Source organism: Nematolebias whitei, chromosome 8, assembly GCF_014905685.2.
Source record: "Nematolebias whitei isolate Nwh7 chromosome 8, NemWhi1, whole genome shotgun sequence".
In the NCBI taxonomy this organism is placed as follows: Eukaryota; Metazoa; Chordata; class Actinopteri; order Cyprinodontiformes; family Rivulidae; genus Nematolebias; species Nematolebias whitei.
The window spans coordinates 27,799,053-27,821,292 of record NC_056505.1 but is presented as its reverse complement, the minus strand read 5'-3'; the positions used below and the strand labels follow the sequence as shown (position 1 = coordinate 27,821,292).

The following is a 22,240-nucleotide window of genomic DNA, read 5'->3' as shown; positions in this document are numbered from 1 at the left end:
TCAAAAGGCGAAGCTCTCAATTTACCGATCGATCTACGTTCCTACCCTCATCTATGGTCACGAGCTTTGGGTTGTGACCGAAAGAACGAGATCTCGGATACAAGCGGCCGAAATGAGCTTCTTCGCAGGGTGTCTGGGCTCTCCCTTAGAGACAGGGTGAGAAGCTCGATCATCCGGGAGGGACTCAGAGTAGAACCGCTGCTTCTCCACGTCAAGAGGAGCCTGTTGAGTTGGCTCGGGCATCTGGTTAGGATGCCTTCTGGACGCCTCCCACGTTCCACTGGGAGGAGGCCCAGAGGAAGACCCAGGACACGCTGGAGGGACTATGTTTCTCGGCTGGCATGGGAATGCCTCGGGATTCCCCCGGAGGAGCTGGACCAAGTGGCTGGGGAGAGGGAAGTCTGGGCCTCCCTACTTAAGCTGCTACCCTCGCAACCCGACCCCGGATAAGTGGAAGAAAATGGGTGGATGGATGGAACTAAAAGCATAAATACATTTTTGAAATTTTTAATTTTATTATTTCATTTTTATTCAATTTTTTTAATGTCTTCAAGGTAATATGGTGAGTGGTGTGAGTAGTAAGGCAGCGCCCTAGTGCCCTCTATTGGCCAACCGTCACTGTTTGAAAATGTAGCAAAGCTAACTTGAAAAACCTGTAAGTTGCATCTGCAAGAATAATGATGACTTTCAACACAGGAATCAAAGCTAGGTTTGTGTACTGCTGAGCAGATCTTTTGCTTTGCTCCACTAGATTCCAACCATAAATAATTATGTTTTACACATCTTTATATTGTTGAATGTGATGCGACACAAAATGAGTTGATCTGCTTGCAGCACTTATTGCTGATGTGCACTCTGCTGACCATCAGTAGCTGAACTGAGAGTGCTATAAAAATGCAAAAAAGAATTTACTCTTCACACTTGAGAGAACATTTTTCTATTATTTGGATCATTCTTATTGTATCGTTTGATATGTTTTTTAGGCTACACCGTGAGTGGTGACTCCACTGGTTGAGTCTGCTCTGCCATGAGATGTCTTTTAAGATGAATCATTCTGCTCCCCGTGGACAAAACCCAGCAAACAAATACAATTTGGAACGGTTTTCAGGGTTTATGAGATCAGCCGTTGCTTGGGGCATGTTGGGTGGTCAGTGCATGTGACCCTCTCCTAGTGGGGCCCCATAACCCCCATCCATTCTTATTAGAGGGCAGTCTTCAGGGACAGCAGCCAGAGTGACACAGTCCCAGCTGGGTTTCCCTGGAGAAAACAGTGTGGAGTGCAGGGAGCGATCCCCATGATGCACTGAGGTGTGTGTGTTGCTCTCCGCAGATAGGACTCTGTGACTCTGAGATATGCACGGGCTCATTAATTAGAGGCTCTCATTATCCCCCCTCAGGCTCCAGACACTTAATCAACACCAAGCTCCAGCTAAGACACAACGAAACACTCACACACACACACGGATACTCACTGATGCTCGCCCATCTCACATACTCCACATCAGGCGAAATTCTGACACAACATCATCTACCAAAACGGCTCTGTTAAAAGAGGTGAATGAATGAATGCTGATGAGGACCATTTGTTTTCAGTGATGTACAGCACAACAGAGTGGAGGGTGTCATGGCTGTTTAACACTTTCATTGTTATGGTGTTGTTAAGCCCTTCCGAACAGATTTATCCAGCCGCCATGTCCTTCTGTGGAGGCAATCTATCAAATTCTGTAAATAATATCCATGTTATAAATGTTGATGCTTGGGGAAAAAATTGTTTGCCCCCTTCATAAATGATGGAATTTTCTAATATTTTTAAAAAAGCATGTAGCTGTAAGACCTTACAGATTACCAGCAGGTCTGTTGGTGTGGGTGTTTGGTAACAGGTGTATTTATTTTACGGTGTGAATTTATCTGTTCATTTGACACATGGGGCACACACCTGGGTGTTTTTCTGTAGAATTTATAGCCTCGAAACTCCCGTCCTTGTAATTAAAAGGCCCATGTTTATCCAAACAGGGGATGGATAGTGCACAAAGACACTGTCTTGGTTTAGAAAGCGATAAAGTGCGTGGTAATTAATTACCCCTCTGACATTCAGGAGGGCTTATTGACTGTTATTCTTTGATGGAGTTTATGAAAGAAAATCTTTTTTTTTTGACACTTTAATCTTCTTTCCCTACATGTTCTGTTACAGGATGGTACACACAATCAAATGCGCAGATTTGTAGAAAATTGAATCAGATGTGTTCAAGACAGCCTTCAGTTAGACATTAAACTCCACACAACTGTCTAAAAGTTGGCTATCGTGAAGTGGGGTTCTGTAAAAAAGAGTTATCAACACCTATAAAGTTATACCGTACCAACAAAAGCTTATGGACAATTCACATCTTTTCTGTTATAGTTAGTTCAATGAATGACCTCATGGTTGGATAAAAAGAGTTAAAGTCCAACTGGACTGACGAGCTAACGACTCATCTAAATTCAGCAGAGACCGAACTGGATTACTACGGTCCTAAAACCACTCAAAATGTCAAGGAATTATATACAGTAATTTTCATTCATTCAACCTTTATTTATACAGGTTAGTCTCATTGAGCCTCGAGGACTCATTTACAAGAGAGACCTAATTTAAACAAAGAACACAGATGAGGTAGTGACAATAAAAGACAATCAAATAACATCATGTAAAAAGAAAAGGAAATAGAAGTAATTAAATAAAAACGAAACAAAAACAGCTACATTATAAAGCAATATAAAATACTAAAAACAGGAACATGTCTGCGCTGGTTTTTACCATGAACAGAACACATGTTTGAAATCCCTTAGAGAGGTCAAGGTCGAGAGCTTCAGGTCTTTTTGTAAGATATTCCAGGAAACAGTAGCGGAGTAGGAGAAGGCCCTTTTGCCAAATTCAGTCCGCACTGAGGGAACACTGCAGGTAATAATGTCCTGAGAGCGCACGCTGTAGCTGCACTCACACAGTGACATGTTGGAGGAGATGTATGTAGGCAACAGACCAAGAAGGGATTTAAAGATGAAAATGTACCAGTGTGAGAGTCTGTGTGAAGTTTAAAGATGTCCAGTTAACCAGTGAATACAGGGTGCAATGGTGGGTACGGTAGTTACAACCAGTTACAAATCTTAATGCACCGTGGTGGGCAGCATCCAACATGTCCTGCGCTGCCCCTCGGCTGTGGAACGCCCTGCCTTCATAGCTGAGGGCCCCACAGACCATGACATGTTTTTAAAAAGGTCTTAAAACCTTTCTTTTTACCCAGTTTTTTAATTGATTGAATTGTACTTTTGTTTTTTATTGCACCCATCGTTCTTATTTGAGTATTTTATCTGCATTTTGTGCATTTTAAGTTTTTGATGTGATCATTCTGAGACATTATCCTCCTGGTTGTTCCTCCTCTCGGTTGCTTTTATGGTTGCTTTTTATCCTGATATTATCTGATGTTCACTCACTCTAGCACTTTGAGATCCATAGTGAATGTAAAGTGCATTATTAATAAAATTATTATCTGCAGGGTGCTTGTAGGAGCGTTCATGTAAATAATAATGTCACTGTAGTCAATGGAGGGAAGGAAAGTAGCAGTTACAAGGTGTATATAAACACTAACACTTACAATATAAACAATAAACTGCTTTTATAAAGTTTGCACTGCAATCACCTTTGCATTACACTTATTTACATGAATTTCTATGGTTATTTGCAAGTGCAAAGCAGCAGCATTAGCAGCCTGGAGACATTTCATGTAGGGAATTTATAATAATTATGCCAGAAAAACAATGTAATGCAAAGCTGATAGTGATGTAAAGGTTTCTAAATGTGATTCTTTTCATAAACAAATACGAAATGATAGAGACTAGAAATATTTTAAGACGGCAGCACTGGTCTTTGCACTATACTCAAACCAGCTGTTATCTTATCAGTCTGGTCAGAAATTTAGTTTCCAAATTAAGACCATTCAGAGAGCTATTTTCAACAGCTATTCAACAACTATCCTATAGAACTATTCTTCAAAATGTCTGAAGTAATCTCTTAAAGGCTGGTGAAGCATCCATCCAAAGTTAATAAATCAGCTCTCGCTGATGTAGTTGTATGACAAAGTTTTTATAACTTTGTTATAGAAGTAGCTTCGTCCGCCCCTTCTCGACACGAGGTGTGGTCCAAATCTTTTTTACAGAGACATGTGCTAAGTAAGTCTCTGGGCATGTTAGTTTATGCAGAAAAGCGTTCAGACATCAATTTTGTCTTTTCACTTCAACTACTTCCCTTTAAGAAGTGTGTGAACATGCCACCTATGTGCTCTCCTTTCTCTGCATCACCTCTGTTAACACAAAACATAATAACAGGTCTTTCTTCTCCTGCTTGTCAAACATCATGTTCTCCTCCTCCTGACTTGTGAACTTGCAATCGTACCTCTCTGCCAAGCTTGCTGTCACTGTGTTCACGTTTGTTGGATAACCTGTACTTCAGCGGGAAGGAGTTTCTTAGGAGTTTTGTGCCATGTGTCTTGTGGATTTTTTTTTTGCTTGTCTGAGGCAGCATGGTGACGAATCCTGGCAAATGGAGGGAGCTAATTTAGCCAAAGTCAGGTGTAGAGGCGGAGCCAAGAGGTGGCCAATGGTGGCCTTGACCACCATAGATTAATCTTCAGCCACCCCAAGGGCCACCTCAATCATTGGAGGAAACAATACCTTTAAGCAATATAAAAACTAGAAAGCATATTTTGCTCAAATGACGAGAGGTCAGTTTACAAATTGATCGCTTGATTGTTTCAATCCATATATTCTGCATAAGGACTTGTACAAACTAGAACTTTATTGTCACAATTTATAACCTTTAAGCCTTGACTCCTTGTGTTTTTAGTCTCCACTACGAACTACAACTTATGTACGTCATTGCCTCAGATAGCATTGCACCAGTAAAATAATGGCAACAGCCTTAGGTAAGAAATGTAATAAATATGTGTAATTTTTCAAATAAATTATGAGCTTTTATGTGTCACAAAAACATTTTTTTTAGTAGACTAGAGAAATAACAACATATTAAGTGTATACGTGCTATATTAGGAGTCTGCAACCTTTGCGATCAAAAGAGCCATTTTTGCCACTTTGCTTACTAATTACGACGTGTCCGGCGCCGCGAAACCTGCTGCAACTGTGCACTGTCAACTGGTGGCCCATGGACCACAAGTTTGTTGGAGATGGCTTTTCCAGCCAATGAGGGGTGATATTATAAAATGAAAAATGTCTTAACTATTATTAACATTTATTTATATTTTTACATTTTAAAACTAAAGAAAAGACCAGATTCATGTAAAGAAATAAAAATATATAGGTTTGAACAATTTTATAAAGATTTGAACACTGAACATTGCAGGCCGATGTGGGTTCTCTTAATTGTTCAAGGATTAAGTATCCTACTTAAAACATAAAGCTAAAGACAGTATAAAATTAGGCCAGTATGCTGGATATCCAGTTACATTTTTAAAGAAAAATAAATACTTTTGTTTACTTTGTTTGTTTGTTTTTGTGTTCTAGTCTTAGTATTATCAAAGTTACACACCATATTCCTTCTCAGCAGCTTGTCTTAAAGATATTCCAAAACATTCTGGTGGTTTTGAGAGAAAGATCACGCTGAGAAACTGGAAGTTGACTTAACAAAGTGGCTAAAAAACTTCTAGTATGATGTAGTCCACATGTTTTACTCTGTGTATTTGTACTATCCATCACATATTTGAAAATGACAGGAAATCTAAAAAAAACTAGCCATTTTCATTGTTGGCAATAATTGAAATAAAATTCAGTGTTATTTTAGTTTTGGTGAAAGCCTGAAGGAGCCGCTGCAGAGGTACCAAAGAGCCACGTGTGGCTCCAGAGCCGCAGATTGCAGACCCCTCTGCTACAGTATATGTTGCCTTGCAATCCACGAGCCGACTTCTTGGCTTCGGTTGGAGTATAAAATGGTCTTAAGTGTATTGTAGTTCTTTATTGCCTCTGTTCATTTCAGTCAAAAGTGCATGTCTGCTAAAAATAAACTGTGATATTCAAAGAACATTTTACAAGAAGTGTGTTATGATTGAGTGAAGCAGCAGCAGTGGCATTCCTGCAGTGGTGCCTCCAAAAACGGTTTTCCTTCTCGTAACTCAGGGAGACTGTTCTTTTTTTGTCTGCAGTATTTGCAATAACGTGGTGGAAACAAAATAAAGTCTTTTTTGGCAGGTGACAGAAACTCTGCATGTTGAGGCCATCTTTGTATTATTGCAGCTGCCTTACTCTCGAGCAAAACTCACTTCAAAGCCCAGCTTCCCTCACCAGACGCCGATCAGAACGTACAGTAGAGACATTTTTGAGGGCGTGATTGGCAGGAACAAGAAAAGGAAGCGCAAACTTTTAAACGGCTCCGAGTTGTGGAAAATGAAAGAGGGAGTTTTTTGTTTCCTTCTGAAGGCTGGAGTCTGATTTCCTGTGCGGCTGTGATTGGGAAAGCAGAGGCACGCACAGGGAGGCTGACTCTATGGAGATGCCAGATGACAGGCCTTACTACGACGATACACACACTGGAGCGCCCTTCGACTGGTCCTCAGAAACGCCTTTTACGAAACAACCTCTTGTGTAAACCTATTGTAGATGATGTGAATTCACTGGTGTGGTTCCTGTAAATACTACAGCATACTATGGAGCTTTAAGGTAAATAGAAAACAAGTACAAATATTAGTACTGTAACATAAAAACACACAAGCCCCCCGTCCTCTTTATGTGCTTTGAGCACAGTGCCAGCTGCGTGTGCGGCGATATCGCCAAACATTTGTTCCTGTTCATCCATGTGGATCACCAAGTGGACTGTGTGCGCTCAGCAGGAGTTTGCCCATAAGGCCATATGTGAGCTTGGCCTCTCCTCCTCGTTTTTTTGTCATTTGAGTGACCTCGAGATGCACTGCGGACCACGCTGACCCCAGAGAGACTCGAGCTTATTGACCAGCTCACAGCTCCATAGAGTCCATTACCTAAACCAATTTAAATCTCTTTTGTTGAAGCTTTTTCCACTGACCATTTCCTTAATTCACTTTTCTTTGATTTTGTGGTAAGGTCTTTAAAATAAGGAAATTGACTGAAAGCAGCACTGTCACATATTCACCGATGTCCCCCACCGCCCCCCGCCCCTCATCACCAGTAGATCTAAACTATTTTCCATCTGTGACTGTGGCAGTGGCTGTGGTGAGCGGGTTCTGACCAGATCAGCCTTCTGTTCTGTTTTCAATTTTGTTGTGCACACAAAACTTCATTTTTAAACGTGTGGGAGCTGCAATATTTTTTCAGTCTTGTTAAATGATGTCCAATAAAAATCCCAGGGAATGCTACGCATCTGATGGTAGAGTATGGTAAAATATTGCACAGTAAACTGAGTGTGACAGCTGCTCTTGGCAGAGAGAAACAGAGAAAACGTAGATGAGCTTTATAGGTGTCGCTAGCATCCAAGGTTCTCTCTCCGTTGTGAATTGTGCTTTTTTTATGCATGAATTCAATCACTTTTTGCCACAAAGAGTAACCAAGGACAGCTTCTATTGATAGAAACCAAGGCAGCATGGATCTGCAGCAGTGGACCGTGCCGTTACATGAATCTATTCAGCTCATTAAAACCCAATTAAACTGTGACAAACTTGTGCATCACAGGTCTAACGGAGCTGCAATGCTCATCTGTTTTTATTTATGCTATCGCTTGCTGCCAAAAGTGAGGCGGCAATAATATTTTTGCCCTTGTGTGTTCATTTGTCTGTACCCTTAGCTGAATACCTCATGAACTAGTGGATGGAATTGAATGGAGTATGCCAAAAATAACATCTACACCTAATTGTTTCAGATCACATTCAAGATGGCAGCCACAGCTAAGCTCCCTGAAAAAAATCACAAAAATGGCTACAACTCAGCCAGATTTACAGATATTGTGTACAATTTTGGTGCGTTAGTAGCCGAGACTTAACCCCAACATGTAATAAACACAAATAGATGTATAGTTATAGCAGTAATAACTATCAAAGACAACGCTTTCTGTTTGTTCGCTAAATATCTCGTGAACCAGAGGTTGGGTTTTCACGAAACTTCTAGAAAACGGTCATTAGATGTACATGTACAGCTCACTAAACTTTAGTCAACCAAATTCAAGATGGCTGCCACAGCTGATTAACCTTAGAAACACAAAAAATGGCTACAGCTCATTATGTTTGGTGTGCATGTAGCCGAGAGTCATCACCAACCTTTCCTCTGAGCACTACACGTTTATCTTTCTGGGACCACTTTATAGATAGTTGTTAATTCCTCTAAAAACACTTTATAAATGATTAATAAATGCTTATTATGCATTAATTAAGGGTGACAGAGACAAAACTGACCAGTAGCCAAATAGTGAGCCAAATCTGTTCACTTATATATTTCATCTAGAGTTGTTACTGTATTAAACATTTCTACCTTGTAAGCACAATAAGCATTAGTAAACCTATTTTTTTCATATAATATTTTACTTTATCACTCCATTTAAGTATCTACAACTTATATCCTAAAAAAATAGGTTTACAAATGCTTATTGTGCTTACAAGGTAGTAACTTAGTCTGAAATGTGTAATATAATGACTCTAGATGAAATAGGTGAACAGATTTGGTTCACTATTTGGCAACAAACTGGTCAGTTTTGTCTCTTTCTTGCCCTTAATGAATGCATAATAAGCAGTTATTAATGATTTATATAGTGTTTATAGAGGAGTTAATAACTGTAAACTATTTATTAGCCATCTATAAGGGGAGTCTTATTGTAAAGTGGTACCATTTTTATTTTGCTTAAAACCTTAATGATAACTTTTGGTTTCACTGTTTGTCATTAACCAGCATCCAAATGTAACTCATTTCAATTTTACATCTGTTGAGCTAAATTTAGTTTGGTAGTAGCTGAGAGTCATCCCCAACATATTCTGTGAGCGGTATCTCTCACAACACACAGTATCACATTAGATCACCCAGACTGGCTTTAATTCCCTCTTCTCATCATAAAGTGGTCTTAGCTTAAAACACAACACAAATGCACAACTATAAGTTCTGTAATCACTCAGAACACACAGAACTCCACTTTATGAACTTTGTGTGTTCTGGGTTTTGGTAATGGTTGGTGGTAAAATGAACTAGGGTTCAAATAAATCTTTATATCAACATGTCAAACCTTTAAAAGTTCATAGGCTGGGGAAAGACTAAACAAGAGTTTGCTCCAAACACATTGTTTTGTTTTTGTGGGTTTGTTTTTAGAATTACTCGCACATTGTTCCATAATTTATCTTTAATCTGGACGCATTTGGAGACTTCAGTCCTCGTCTTGGGGTTTAAGACACAGGTCCAAGTCTCAGGACCTGGGAAATCCCGCACCACAGCACCGCCCGCCTCCCGTCTGCGCGTCAGCACTGTGCGTAAAACCGTAACGCGCACTTTTTGGCAAGTTGTTGTGCCGGCGGCGCTATGACCCAGCTACCTCCTCGCCTTCAAACTCCTTTCTGCTCCAAGTCTGTAAAAACTGTGAGGCTGGAGGAGTGGAGGGGAGGAAGTCACCAAAGAGCTGGAGTCTAATTTGTTGCTGTTGCAAGGATCCGGGTTTCCTTCCAGCTCCTCGCGCAAATTCCAGGGATTTTCCTCCTCTTTTTTACGTGTTTGTTCCACCTCCTTCCCGTGAATGTAATCTGACTGTCTCCGCCGGAATCTGTCTGCTTCTCCACTTGGACTTCCAAAAAGTGTACATCGGCTGCTGGAAAACAGAATTTGATCATTCGTCTTCCGTTCCTTCGAACCAGAGAGCTCAGACTGGACTTATAGTTTATCCGTCCTGGACTAACCCAGTAGCCCTGTTACAGCCAGAGACGACCTCGTTTTTAAGGTGGGGGGAAGTTAAAAATAATAAATGCTCCTGATGCGTCGAGTGGATGGGCTCTGAGCGCGCAGCTCCTGCGTGAGGAGGACCCCGACTTTGGATTTTTACGCGCAGGAACCTTTCACCCACATCTCCCCGGCGTGTGTCTGTGATTTATTCTCCCAAGTTGAGCTGTGGATTTAGCCGCTGTGTGGTTTGTGTGACTGCGCTGTCGCCCTCAGAGCTGCGGCAAAGCTGAGACTCGTGCACAGTCACCACCACCACCACCATCATCATGCAGCGCTTCTTCTGGGAGAAAATCTGCAGCGGAATCGAGGGAAGTGGAGAGGCAGCATGACTTGCGCTCTGGATTTCTGTGACTCTACCTTCCACTCTCATATATAGCCCGAGATCTTAATGCTGTTCCATTTTGGTTTACAAATATGATGAAATGGCAGCCCCGGAAGAAGGTGAGTCTGTTTTTTTTATGATCTGCTGAAGTTGGAGCAGATCTAATTTCACTGTGCAGATCATAAGTTGGGAAGAGGAGGGTCGCTCCCAGATTGCTGCTCTCCCTGTTTGTTTTGCATCCTACATTTAGTAACTGACACTAATCATGCCCAGAGGCAGTTAATCTCTATAAAAGGCTGCTATTCTTTACTCACTTTTGATAATTTATTTCTGTAAGTGTTTTTGCTGGCCCTTTGAATGGGTTTTATAATGATTTGGAGTGATGTTGCTTATTAAATGGGCTTCTCTGTTCAATATTTTCCAAAATAAGCAGATCATACTGTAGGAAAATGATGTGTTTCATTATTAATGGCTTTGACCTCACATGATGTGTCCTGTATTTTTATTTAGCATCGGAAGAAAAACAGGCTGAGCTGTTCTAACCAAGACATCAGTGATTAATGCATCTGGGATGGAGCTGGTGGACTTTAAAACTAGTGTGTGAATGAGGAATAACGTTGTCAGATTCAAGAAACACACACTGCAGCTAAAAGTTTCACAAGGAACTGCAACATTTTTCCTCAAAACAGCTTTTCTAAAATGGCTCTCTGCTTCTTATTTCCATAATTTGACATACATTTTCTCTTTAAGTCTGTCTTGTTTTTACTGTCTCTTGTTTCTTGGTTTTCAAAGCCTTGGGGTATTACAGCATGGAAAATATTTGAAAATTCATCTGGGCTCTATAAAAAAAATTGGTAACTCAAGAGAGGTCTAGTTTTAGTGTGTTCTTTTTGTCACCACTAGGGGGCACCTATCTGACAAGAAACTGCCTGTGTTGAACAGGAGGAGGCTTTCCTGAGCCAGAACTAAAGGAGAAAATGAACAGATTAGTGACTTATTATTCTATTAACCAGTCTTTTTACCTTTCCTAATCACAGCAGATTTATCTTTTCCTCACGGCCCTGATACTATTATTTTTATTCTACTGCTAAAACATAATTTTGATTATGTTGCATGTGTCCCTGAAGACAGTTCATCATAAAAGCGCACCGTTGATCAATGGCAGAACAATCAGACCACTGCTGCTGCTCTTGGTAACAATCCTTCAGTGTGAGTTGACGACAGCGTGCTGGAATCTTCTGAATTAATGTGTCCATGTTGTTTTTTTAGGATCAGTCATTATTAATATGTATAATCTCATCCTGAAAGATGATCTAAAAGTTAATCATCAAAACTGAGCCTCTCCATGTTGAATTATCAGCAGAAATCTAGTGCTGTGAGCACGTCCTAATGATTTCCACAGCTGCGCTGTGTATCTGCCAGAGTCATCCACGAGACCCCCCTCTGAGGTCTGAAAGCCTTTCCTCGCTGCAGGAACTGGTTTCTAGCTCTGCTGCAGTGTGCTCAGGTTGAAAATATATTGAAAGTAGCACTGCTATCCCCATGCTTTGAGAAACGTCACTGAGCAGAGCGCATCGGGTCAGCTCTCATCAAGATGAGAAATGGTTTCATTTGATGTTGATTAATTAAATTGTGGGTGATGCTGGTTGCATATATATAAGCACACAGACTTAGAGCAGAAAACACAAAACTGCAGAAAAGTGTTCAATACTTTGAATTACTTGCTTTGCACATAGTGTTTGTATGTATTTTTGAGCATGTCTGACATTGTCCCTTCACCCTGATATCTGGTCCACTGCCAAGGATGTCCTCTGACTAAGACATTGCAAATAGCAGGAAGGAGACTAGAATAAATAAAACAGCTCTCAGTCCTTACAAGCAACTTTCTTTATGATGTCATGCTTGCTTTAGAAAATGCACACACGCTTTTCATCTCAAAAGATCTATGATTTTTCCCTGTTATTTCTTCTTTGTCAGCTTCCTGATCTGTCTCTGCACTACGTTCACAAACCATTCTGGATCAATAGGAGGTGTAGGAGAGTCATATTGATTAGTCTGAGTGTCCAGTCCACCTCCTCATAATGGATTACACAAAGGAGTCAAAATTCCAAATGTCGAATGCTGAGCTGACAAGAGCAATTCCCTTAGTGCTGCTGGCAGGAACCTTGTCTGTTCTGGAGAGGAGATTCTAACTAAAATGGGTTGTGGGACCAGCTGTCTGTTGACTTATTGTTCTGAACAGCTGAGGTGACCAATACAGACATTCAGACAATGTAAATATGTAGGAGAATTAGTTTTTTCTTTGTCGTGGACATGGGTTGTTAACATTAATTGATGCTCAGTATTACTTCAAAGAACTTCTGTTTTATCGTTCGAAGCCAAGTGCAACAGCATGTAGCGTCTCTCAGTTACATGTGCATCTATTACTGAGACTCAAAGAAACGAGTCTGGTGAGGTATCCAGCCGTGCCCGTCAAAGACCTTTCTGCTTGTGTTGCATTTATTAAAAAGAAAAGAATAAGAATCGAGAAAACATGGACAAAGGTAAGTCAGTGAGTCAGATTAGGATGCTTGTGTGAAAAATACAATAGTCAACAGCTTGTTATGAGCTCTAAGTTTTGACTGAAGTTTGTTTGAGCTGATTTGAAGATTATTTATAAATTTAATTTTCTTGTCTGTCGACAAATTTGGCTGAAAACCCTGAAATGGTGTTGCTTCTTTGCTGCTCAGATTCCCAACATGCACATGTTATAGGGTGTTATGGGGCCGAGATGGGTTAGAGGTAGGGCAGCCGACTTGGGACCAGAAAGTCATTGTTTGAAGGTTCAATTCCCACATGTCGTGGAGTCTCTGAGCAAGACACTTAATCCCCAATTGCTCCCCGTGCGCTTACATAGCTGCTCACTGCTCCACCTGGGTGTATGGGAATATACAACGATGATAGCCTCAGACTTCCCTTCCTTTATCTAGGGCAAAGTTGCTCACAAAGCTGTTAATGTACTGGGTTGTGTTGTGATACAAATTCAGACTCCATAGTGTTCACGTTACTCTTCATGCCAGTGGGACCATCAGAGGGAAGTTTATGTTTGCTTTGTGTGGTCATGCCAGATCATCCTGATGCATGCACAATAATCCAGGTAGAAAACTCTAAAAAAGTTCAATCTGGTCCTCTGGACATTCAAAAAACAAAGCAAAAAAAAAAAAAAAATGTAGAAACGTTTCGTCTTTCAAAAGACTTCCTCAGTCTGAGGTCAGAGTCAGAGTCAGAGTTTCTTTATTGTCATTCGCACCTCATGTGGTACATGTGGTGGAGCGAAATTATGTACACAGGGTCCCAGTTACATCCAAGAATAAAATGTATAAGAAAAACAGTAATGACATCTAAGATATGAACTAAGAAAAACATCAACTAAATATACACTAAGCACTCATAACATAAAACATTGAACATCAGCACAAACATGAACATGAGTCTGTGAGCAGATGTGCACGCATGAACACATCAACATTGAAACAGATCAGCAGCAACATGATATGGTTTTTCACAGTTCACTGAGGTGCTGTATTCAGCTCAATCTCTTAAATAGCACCTTCTCAGAGTGGATCAACCAGTTTGCTGCTGACAACCAAAACCAGCTGCTCACATGGTCAAGAAGGACCATCAGCCTAACAATGGATCATTAGCACACTGATGGCTGTTTACTATTCACAGGGGGTTGAGTGATACTAGCAATAACAGCATTGTAAGAGGGGGACTCTCAACAATCTCAGATTGTTTTGCGTGTTTCAAACATTTGATGCTAGATCACCTCACTTGAGCAGGACAGGATGGTCCGTCCAGGTTTCTTTGACCCAAAACTTTATTGGGAGCGCTCACTTTTATTATCTGGGTTTGCAATCTTCCATCTCTGACTGTGGGTATGTTTACATGGACATAAGTAACCGGATCAAATGGCCGGTCGGAATAAAAGTGTGTCATGTAAACGCTCCGTTCGGGTTATTTTTTGTGTATTCGGCACGATCCGTTATAATTTGTGATCAGAACGAAACGGGTGGTTTACGCCGATCCGAAACCCGATCGGTGCGCATGTAAACGCTTGATCTGTTCATTTTTATCTGATGGTAAAAAACTGACCTGACTGCGCATGTGTGACTTTGCCATTTCCGCCTGGCTAACGCTAATAATATTAGCATGTCAGGGAAGTAAAACTGGTCGGTGAGAGACACAACATTTCTACTAGAAACTTTGAAAGAGCTCAAAATGATCTGTATTACCTGTAGCTCAGTCAGGGAGTGCAGTAACGTCTCCACCATCATTAAAACCTGTCACGGGTCCATTTTGGGTGCTCAGGTTTGTTTACGTTCACCCGGAAGTAGAACTTCTTCTTCGGTGGTTTTTTTAAGGAGAGTTTACCACTCTGCGCATGTCAGTACTGCTGTTCAGAACAAAGCCCGCTGCATGTAAACGCTCATCATGAACAGATTGTGCCCATGTAAACAATACATTTGAATTATTCAAACAGAACACATTTCAATCTGGTCAGAGAATTCTGCGCATGTAAACATAGCTTGTGTTCAGTAACCCTAACCCCTTACTGATTTACTCATGGGGTTTGCATTTCTAGCCCCAGTACTTCATCAGTCCTTGTGACGTCTCATGGCTGGCAGCAGCACAACAGGTTTAGGAATGCTGTTACAGCAGGAGGAAAGGCATCTGAATGTGAAGAGCAGCGCCGGAAGAAACACATCTGAGGAGAGAAAAAAAAGCTGGTAAAGCTGTTACTTGTGGAGGTGGGGGTACAAATAGCTTAAGAGAAGCTAAAGAGAGCTGCAACAAAGATTGAGCTATGTCAGGCAACAAATGAGTGGGGCCTAGATGGCAGGAGTGTAGGAAATAAGGAGTTAAGTAGAGACAGCAGTGAAGAAATGGGATTGCTGTAAAACAGGAGACATCGATAGAATTAGAAATGTTTGGACATTGACTAAAAGAAAATGGAGACGTGTTGGAGGCTACAGAATAAGATGGTACAGGTGATAGAGATTTGGATTTTAGGAGTGAGATACCCTAGAGAGATGCAGCCAGGATAATTAATGATAGGAAGAGATAGCACCTGCTGTTCCCAGTGCTGCACAGTATTTACGGCCCAGTGTGCCAAGTGGAACTAGATGTGGCTGCATGGACAACCTCCTGACCCATTCTCTTGAGGTATAAAAAGGTATAAAGATTGACAGAGGAGGATTGGGTCAAGTAAAGAAAGGGATTGTTGTGTGGGGAACATCAACTCAGCAGAACAGCTGAAATTTATGTTCTGTACTCACTCTGCTAATCCCAGACCACCGCCTGCCCTCTCCTCTCCCCTCCTTTGGGAGAGCTGGGTGGAGATGGAGGACAGAAAAGAGAGTTTCTTGGAATATGGCATCCTTCTCTTCCTACTGTAATGTAGCAACCTGCTCTATGCACAAGCTGCTGGCATATGCTGCCATGGCACTCATGGGAGTCCACTGTCAAAATACAACAGGAGCGACAATAGTGACTTAGCCATCCCGTGCTCATTAATCCTTATTCCTGGTTCGGGCACTGTGAGAGCTGAAATGGATTTTTGGATCACAAGTAAATACAAAAATTGATTTACGTGTAGAACAGTCTCTTTAAAATGTCCCCCCCAAAAGCCTAAGAGCTCTCATTTCTCATTTGCTACACCTTACCTTTTCCCCTCGGTGCTTTTCTTTTAGCAAATGGGCTCATGTTTGAGTTTATTGAGGTCATTGTTCCAGAGGTGTGGTCAGCCTCTCCCAGGGCTCGGGAGGTGTCTGCATCTGGGCGCTCCTAAGGTGAATAAAGCAGACTTGACTTGATAGACCACATCAAATGGAACACATTTCCTTGTTCGGTGAGTTGGAACAGTCCATTTTAAAGACTTTTAAGCTCCGTTCTCTTCAGCAGCTAAGCTTCAGCATGTTGTACTTGGTGTTAGAAAACACCACAAAGAGCCAGTGTTTCAGACACAAGTTGGATAAAACATGTTTTGAATAAATGCTGCCAGTGGCACTAGAGCCACATCTCGTCAGCATATGGTCTGGAAAACATGCATATTTTTCCTTGTTTCACAACATTTATCGGAGTGCAGCTGCCAAAACCGCAGTTTCTACATTCCTCTGTAATTCCACTCTGGATTGTTTCCAGTGGGCCGAGCGTTGTATCAGCCCTGGCCCTGCAGCTGTCTCCAGCCAATGCAGCCTGTGTGTTTGTGTGACAGACATTCGTGTCTAGTGTGTTCTAAGGAAGGTCTGTGATCTGGCCTGGGTGGAATTGTGAAAAGCACCCCCACCCCCTTTACTGATGCCCCTAAATCCCACTAATTCCATCTCATCTTTTGTCAGAGACGGGACTCAAAAACCCTTCTTTGAAGGCTCAATTTTCCAGGAGTGTGTCCACTGCCCATTGCTTAGACCTGTCTCTCTTTTTTCTTGGATTGGTGGTCAGTTGAACCGCTCGAGTGGTCAGTATGTTACCTTGAAGGAGCTTTTTTATGGATGATGAGAATAGAATAAAAGATTACTTGATTCATTTCAATTTCAGTTAAGTTTATAAAGCGCCAATTCACAACAAAAGTCAGCTCAGGGCACTGAACAGAATCATTCATATATAAAAAATAAGTTAACAATTTATCTCAGGAGCAGACTGCTTTGAGTTGAACTCATCACAAAACTCTCAACTTGAGCAAGCATGAAGGTGACAGTGGAAAGGAAAAACTCCCTCATGAGGAAGAAACCTTTAGCAGAACCAGGCTCAGGACAAGTGGTCAACTGCTTCGACCGGCTGGGTTTGGTAGGAACAGGAAGGAGGAACAGATACACAATGGCAGGTCGAGAATCACATGTTAAGATAGAAACAGTATAAAAGGAAAACTATTCCATTTTAACAATTCATTTAAGGAAATTAGGTCAATTTGTCCTCCAGTGGTCTAAGCTTAAGACAGCATAACAAGCCAACCCTAATTATAGGATTTATCAAAAAGGCCAGTCTTAAAACTGGACAATGTGTCAGCCTCACGGACAGAAACTGGAAGTTGGTTCCACAAGAGAGGAGCCTGAGAACTGAAAGATCTTCCTCCCATTCTGCTTTTGGAAACTCTAGGAAACACAAGTAAACCTGCAGTCTGAGAGTGACGTGCTCTGTTAGAAAAATATGGAACAATAATATCTCAAATATAAGATGGAGCTAGGTTGTTGAGAGCTTTTTAGGTTAAAAGCAAGATTTTGAATTCTGTTCTGGACTTGACAGGGAGCCAGTGGAGAGAAGCTAAAACTGGAGAGATATGATCTCTCCCATTAACTCCAGTTAAGACTCTGGCAGCAGCATTTTGGATCAACCGAAGACTTTTTAAAGAAGTTTTTGGACATCAGATAATAAACCATTGCAATAGTCCAGTCTAGACGTGACAAATGCATGAACCAGTTTTTCTGCATCATTTTTAGATAAGATGTTTCTAATTTTAGTGATATTACGCAGGTAGAAGAAGGTGGTTCTAGCAACTTTTTTAGTGTGGGGGATAAAAGACATGTCCTGATCAAAAATAACACCAAAATTTTTAACATTAGAGCTGGAGGCCAGATTAATGCCATCCAAGGAGGGAGAAAGACTGAAAAACTAATTCCTAAGATGCTCAGGTTCTATCTTGGTCTGTTTCACCGCTCTGTCTGCTTGGTCTGTGCCACTTGGAGGGTTGGTATTTAATACAAGTGGTAAGCAAATGTGATTGGTTTGAGATCTTTTGTTTTCAGTTTTCGGAAGGAGTACTGAAGCTTCTAGCTTATTTTACAGTCAAATGGTGTAGCAAATATTTACTGACAAAAGCCAACAGAATGCTTCTCCAATGGTCACAGAAAGGTATTTCTAGTTCCTTTCAGGCTAAGTTTGGTTGTGTCTTGTTTTTTTTTCCCGTGGACATAAAGTGGGCAGGAAAAAGTTCTTTTTTTTACTACTAGCTGTAAAATTTAGCAATAAGAAGTGAAAGACAATGCTGAGCTTTCCACCTCTCTCCTCCTTCTTGCAACTTTAGGTATATTTATGTGAGGCTCATGCTGGGAAATTTATGTCATCCATATGTTTATAGTTGCTAAAATATGTGGGAGGGAGTGCTGCCTTATCCTCTGTGGGCTTGTCTCCTAAGGGAGATTCACGATTTCAGCTTCTTTAACAAGGCAGACAGACAGGTGGTGACTGACAGGCAGACCCACATAGATTCAGTAATGAGGACTGCAGAACAAACCTCTGTGGTTCATTCACACCCCTCATGTGCGGGTTCTTCTCAAATGATTGCATGCCTCATAGATTTTATATATGTTTAACTGGTGTTACTGCTGGAGGCTAATAGAGATACTTCCAGTAGAACTGTGGCCTTCCAGTTCACCACAACAAAGTTACCTCCTGTTGTGTGAAACGCTGTCTTAAAATTAGCCCTGAAGTTAAATGCATTTTTGTCTATGTATAGTCTGCATGAATCCTAATGTGTACTGTGACCCCCCAGCTCCCACAAGTTGCATTGCCACTTATTTTTTTTGCAATGCTGGAAAAGAAAGACAAAGTATCTGTTTTTGTTTATGTGTATTTGAACATTTAAAAACAATTTTTGTCCGTTTTTCTTGAAGTCTTTTGTTGTCCTGATACGTGAGCCACATCTAGTGACGAATCAGATTTAATTGACAGAAAATTAAAGTTTATTTTCATCTATCAAAGGGAAATACTTCCTCCGCTCCCTCTCAGGGAGCTCGTTGTTCCTCTCCTCCAGTTTCTCTTGATCTTGTGAGTGGGATCGAAGGTCGTATTAAAGCATGCATTGTTCAACAGTCATGAGCATTCTCCAGTTTCCACTGTGAAATCTGGAGCATCATCACCGTCTTAAATATACGACGTGAAGTTGAACACTGCCGCGAAGGTCAACCAGACAAGTCCTGCACAGCATCTTGAAGTTTTCGGAGCACCAGTAAAAAGCATTAAGCTTTGAGTGGAAAATGAAAATCCTCTTTCAGTTTTTTTATGCAACGTTTGTTTTTGCTTTTGTGAGAGTAGAGAATTCCCAGAAATTACTAATAATGAAAAAAAAAAAAAGGAGTTTTAGAGCAAAAGCAATCTTTTAAAAACACAAATACCAAACAAAATATTCTCGTACTTACTATTTCATCATTTAAAACATTCGATTAGACATATTTTAATCAGCTTCTCAAAACATAATCATTCATTGTACATTGCAACAAAAAAAACAACAACTTTTGAAACACACTGGCTCAAGACAGAGACCACAGCCAAGTGACCTTAGAAAATATATTTTTACAAATTTTATGGATGTAGCTTGCCTGTGGTCTGTTGGTCTGTGGAAGAATTGTCCCTAGGTGTGAGCAAGAGTGTACAGTAGTCCCTCGTTTATCGTGGGGGATCTGTACCCTGAAGCCCTGCGATAAGTGAAAAACCGCAAAGTAGGTATAGTAGTACAAGTACAAAGTAGTAGTTTATTTTAGTATTAATAAAGTAAAGTGTTTTAAATCCTCCCCACACTCTTGCAATAGTCTAAACAATGTTTCTAAACGCTAAACGCTCTAAAAGAGCACAGCATGTCATGATTTCAGCTCCCTGCCACGGCTGCACTCTGCGCTCTTGGCCACGCCCACTTCTCTACTGCAGAGCAGAGATCGACTGAGGAGGAGGAGCTGCAGGAGGAAGTTTCTCCTAGAGCGAGTCCGCGAAAAACGAACCGTGAAGTAGTGAGGGACTACTGTAAATGGTTGTTTGTCCTTGAGACCTGTCCAGGGTGTCCCCCGCCTCTCTTCCAGTGATCGCTCTGAATATGGGCACCAGTGACCCCCACGACTCGGGAAAAGAAGTGATGATGGATGTATGGATGGATGGATGTATGCAGCTAAAATTTAGAGTGGTAGTAGCTGAGAGTCCGGGCCAACATATACTCTGAGCATCAACAGATTGTTCAAAGTCTCTGTTTAAACTTTAGTTTTAATTTCCCGAAGGCTAAGCAGTAGATTTGTCACTTCAAATATCTGCTTTCAGATTCTTGCATCTCTCCTTGACTCAAACTTTTGTGCACAAGGAGCATTAAATGGTGCCCCCCCCCACACACACACACACACAAATTAACTGCCTCATGAGCTGTGGAGTCACGTTTGTCAAAAACAGTCTTTTTCTTTTTCAAGTTGAGATACGATTCTGATACCTTTTTTTAAAATTTTCGTCAGAAATTTGTAACTATAGTGACGCAGGAGGATCTGAATGATCCTTTCGATCTTTGTTAGAAATTTTTAAACTTTGAAACACTTTGAACCACTGGTTCAAAGAGCGAAACAAAAAGAGACCAGATGCCGTCGGTGCACTGAGCAGCAACTGTTAGATTTGTTATGAGGACATGCACCTGTAAGAGTGAAGCTTGTGGTGATGCTCCTGATGGACAAAAATATGTACAATAGAATCATTTAAACACACACTCACACACAGAAATGACGGGTTTTTTTAAATTTGCACGAGTGCATCTTGTAATAATAATGTAATTGTATCACTATTGTTTGACTCGAACATGACTGGGCTGTGAAATGTGACTGTACAGTCACAGTCTGGAGACCTGAGTGCAATGTTTTTGATGTATTCCTTAATAACCTTCTGAAATGTTCTTTTCTGCCTCGCCACCTGTTCGGGTGTTTGCCATGAGGAAATTAAGCTGAATGGAAAACATGTTTTTTTGTGTTATAAATGCTGTTCTGTCTTCTGCAATAAGAAAATATAATGTGCAGTCATTTCAGCTGCTCCAGTGAGGCCCGTAAAAAAGAAAAATACATTATCACTCATTAGAAGAGCACACTCCAACTTGGCATGCAGCGGCTGGTGTAATGCTTCAGCTGTGAAATTACCACCGCGCTCATTTCTTTTCTTGGGAGTATGTTGTCCATCTTCTTACGAGCGCTGATTTATTTATTTTTTTTCTAAAAGAAGTGCAATGTTAGTAGTATTTTACAGCTGCAACACTGCCACACATCCTAGAACAATAAAACATCTGTTTAATTATGGTGACGTTTTAACTCATTTGCGATATTGAAACACATAATCAATCAGTTGTACCTTGAACGCGATGAGAACACGACAGAAGCAGAAGGCTTCTTGTTTGCAGCTGGTCTGAGCAGGGTTTACTGTAGTGACACGAAGGCATCACTGTAGCACAAGCGTGCTGGCTGGTAGCTGGACAAATGATCCGAGGCTGGTTCTGTCAGTGAACATGACTGTCCATCAGCCTCTGACCAGCTGCAGCACTCTTCCGCGGACTGAACATGCATGCCTTCATCAGATCCATGTAAGGAGTGCAGCTGAATTGTCTTACCGTGAAGGATTGAGTTTCTTTTCCGCCCAGACAACTGAGACAGTGTAATATTTATAGCATCGCTGAGCACACGTGCTCAAAAGTGATCAGCTTGAATTTGTTTTATCTCCACAAATGTTCTGCAGCTTAACTGGAGTTTGCATTGAGCTAAGCTGTTGACACTGTATGGTAACAGATCTATTTACTTACCCAACTTTCTCCCACCCCATATCCCCTCACTCCTCCACCTCTGAAGTTGCTGCTTGGAGCTAGCAGAGCTGGGCCTCAGGCTGCTGTGTGTGCAGGTGGAACATCCACACGAGCAAATTCAAGGGGAATATGTTGACTGTGCTCCCAGAAATGTGGCAGGCTAAGAACAGCTCGGTGCTGCTTACATTTACTGTGGTGCTTGAAGTAGAGCAAGAAGTTTTATTTTTTATCAGAATTAAATAAGTTTTTAGCTGATTTACTTTATCTATGCTAAAGCATTTCTATCTATCTATCTATCTATCTATCTATCTATCTATCTATCTATCTATCTATCTATCTATCTATCTATCTATCTATCTATCTATCTATCTATCTATCTATCTATCTATCTATCTATCTATCTATCTATCTATCCATCCATCCATCCATCCATC

At 41.0% G+C, this 22,240-nt stretch overlaps 2 protein-coding genes across 2 annotated transcripts in view; both read left to right on the top strand.

The window, feature by feature from the left end:
- LOC119413623 (tetratricopeptide repeat protein 28) overlaps positions 1-10,269 on the top strand; it is a 98,844-nt gene extending 88,575 nt beyond the window's left edge. The window contains exon 3 of the mRNA XM_037680681.1: positions 10,132-10,269. Within this exon, the coding sequence (XP_037536609.1) occupies positions 10,132-10,269 (138 nt within the window). The remainder of the gene's footprint in view (positions 1-10,131) is intronic.
- LOC119414019 (tetratricopeptide repeat protein 28) overlaps positions 10,136-22,240 on the top strand; it is a 125,449-nt gene continuing 113,344 nt past the window's right edge. The window contains exon 1 of the mRNA XM_037681129.1: positions 10,136-10,359. Coding sequence (XP_037537057.1) covers positions 10,333-10,359 — 27 coding nt within the window. The 5' untranslated portion in view covers positions 10,136-10,332. The remainder of the gene's footprint in view (positions 10,360-22,240) is intronic.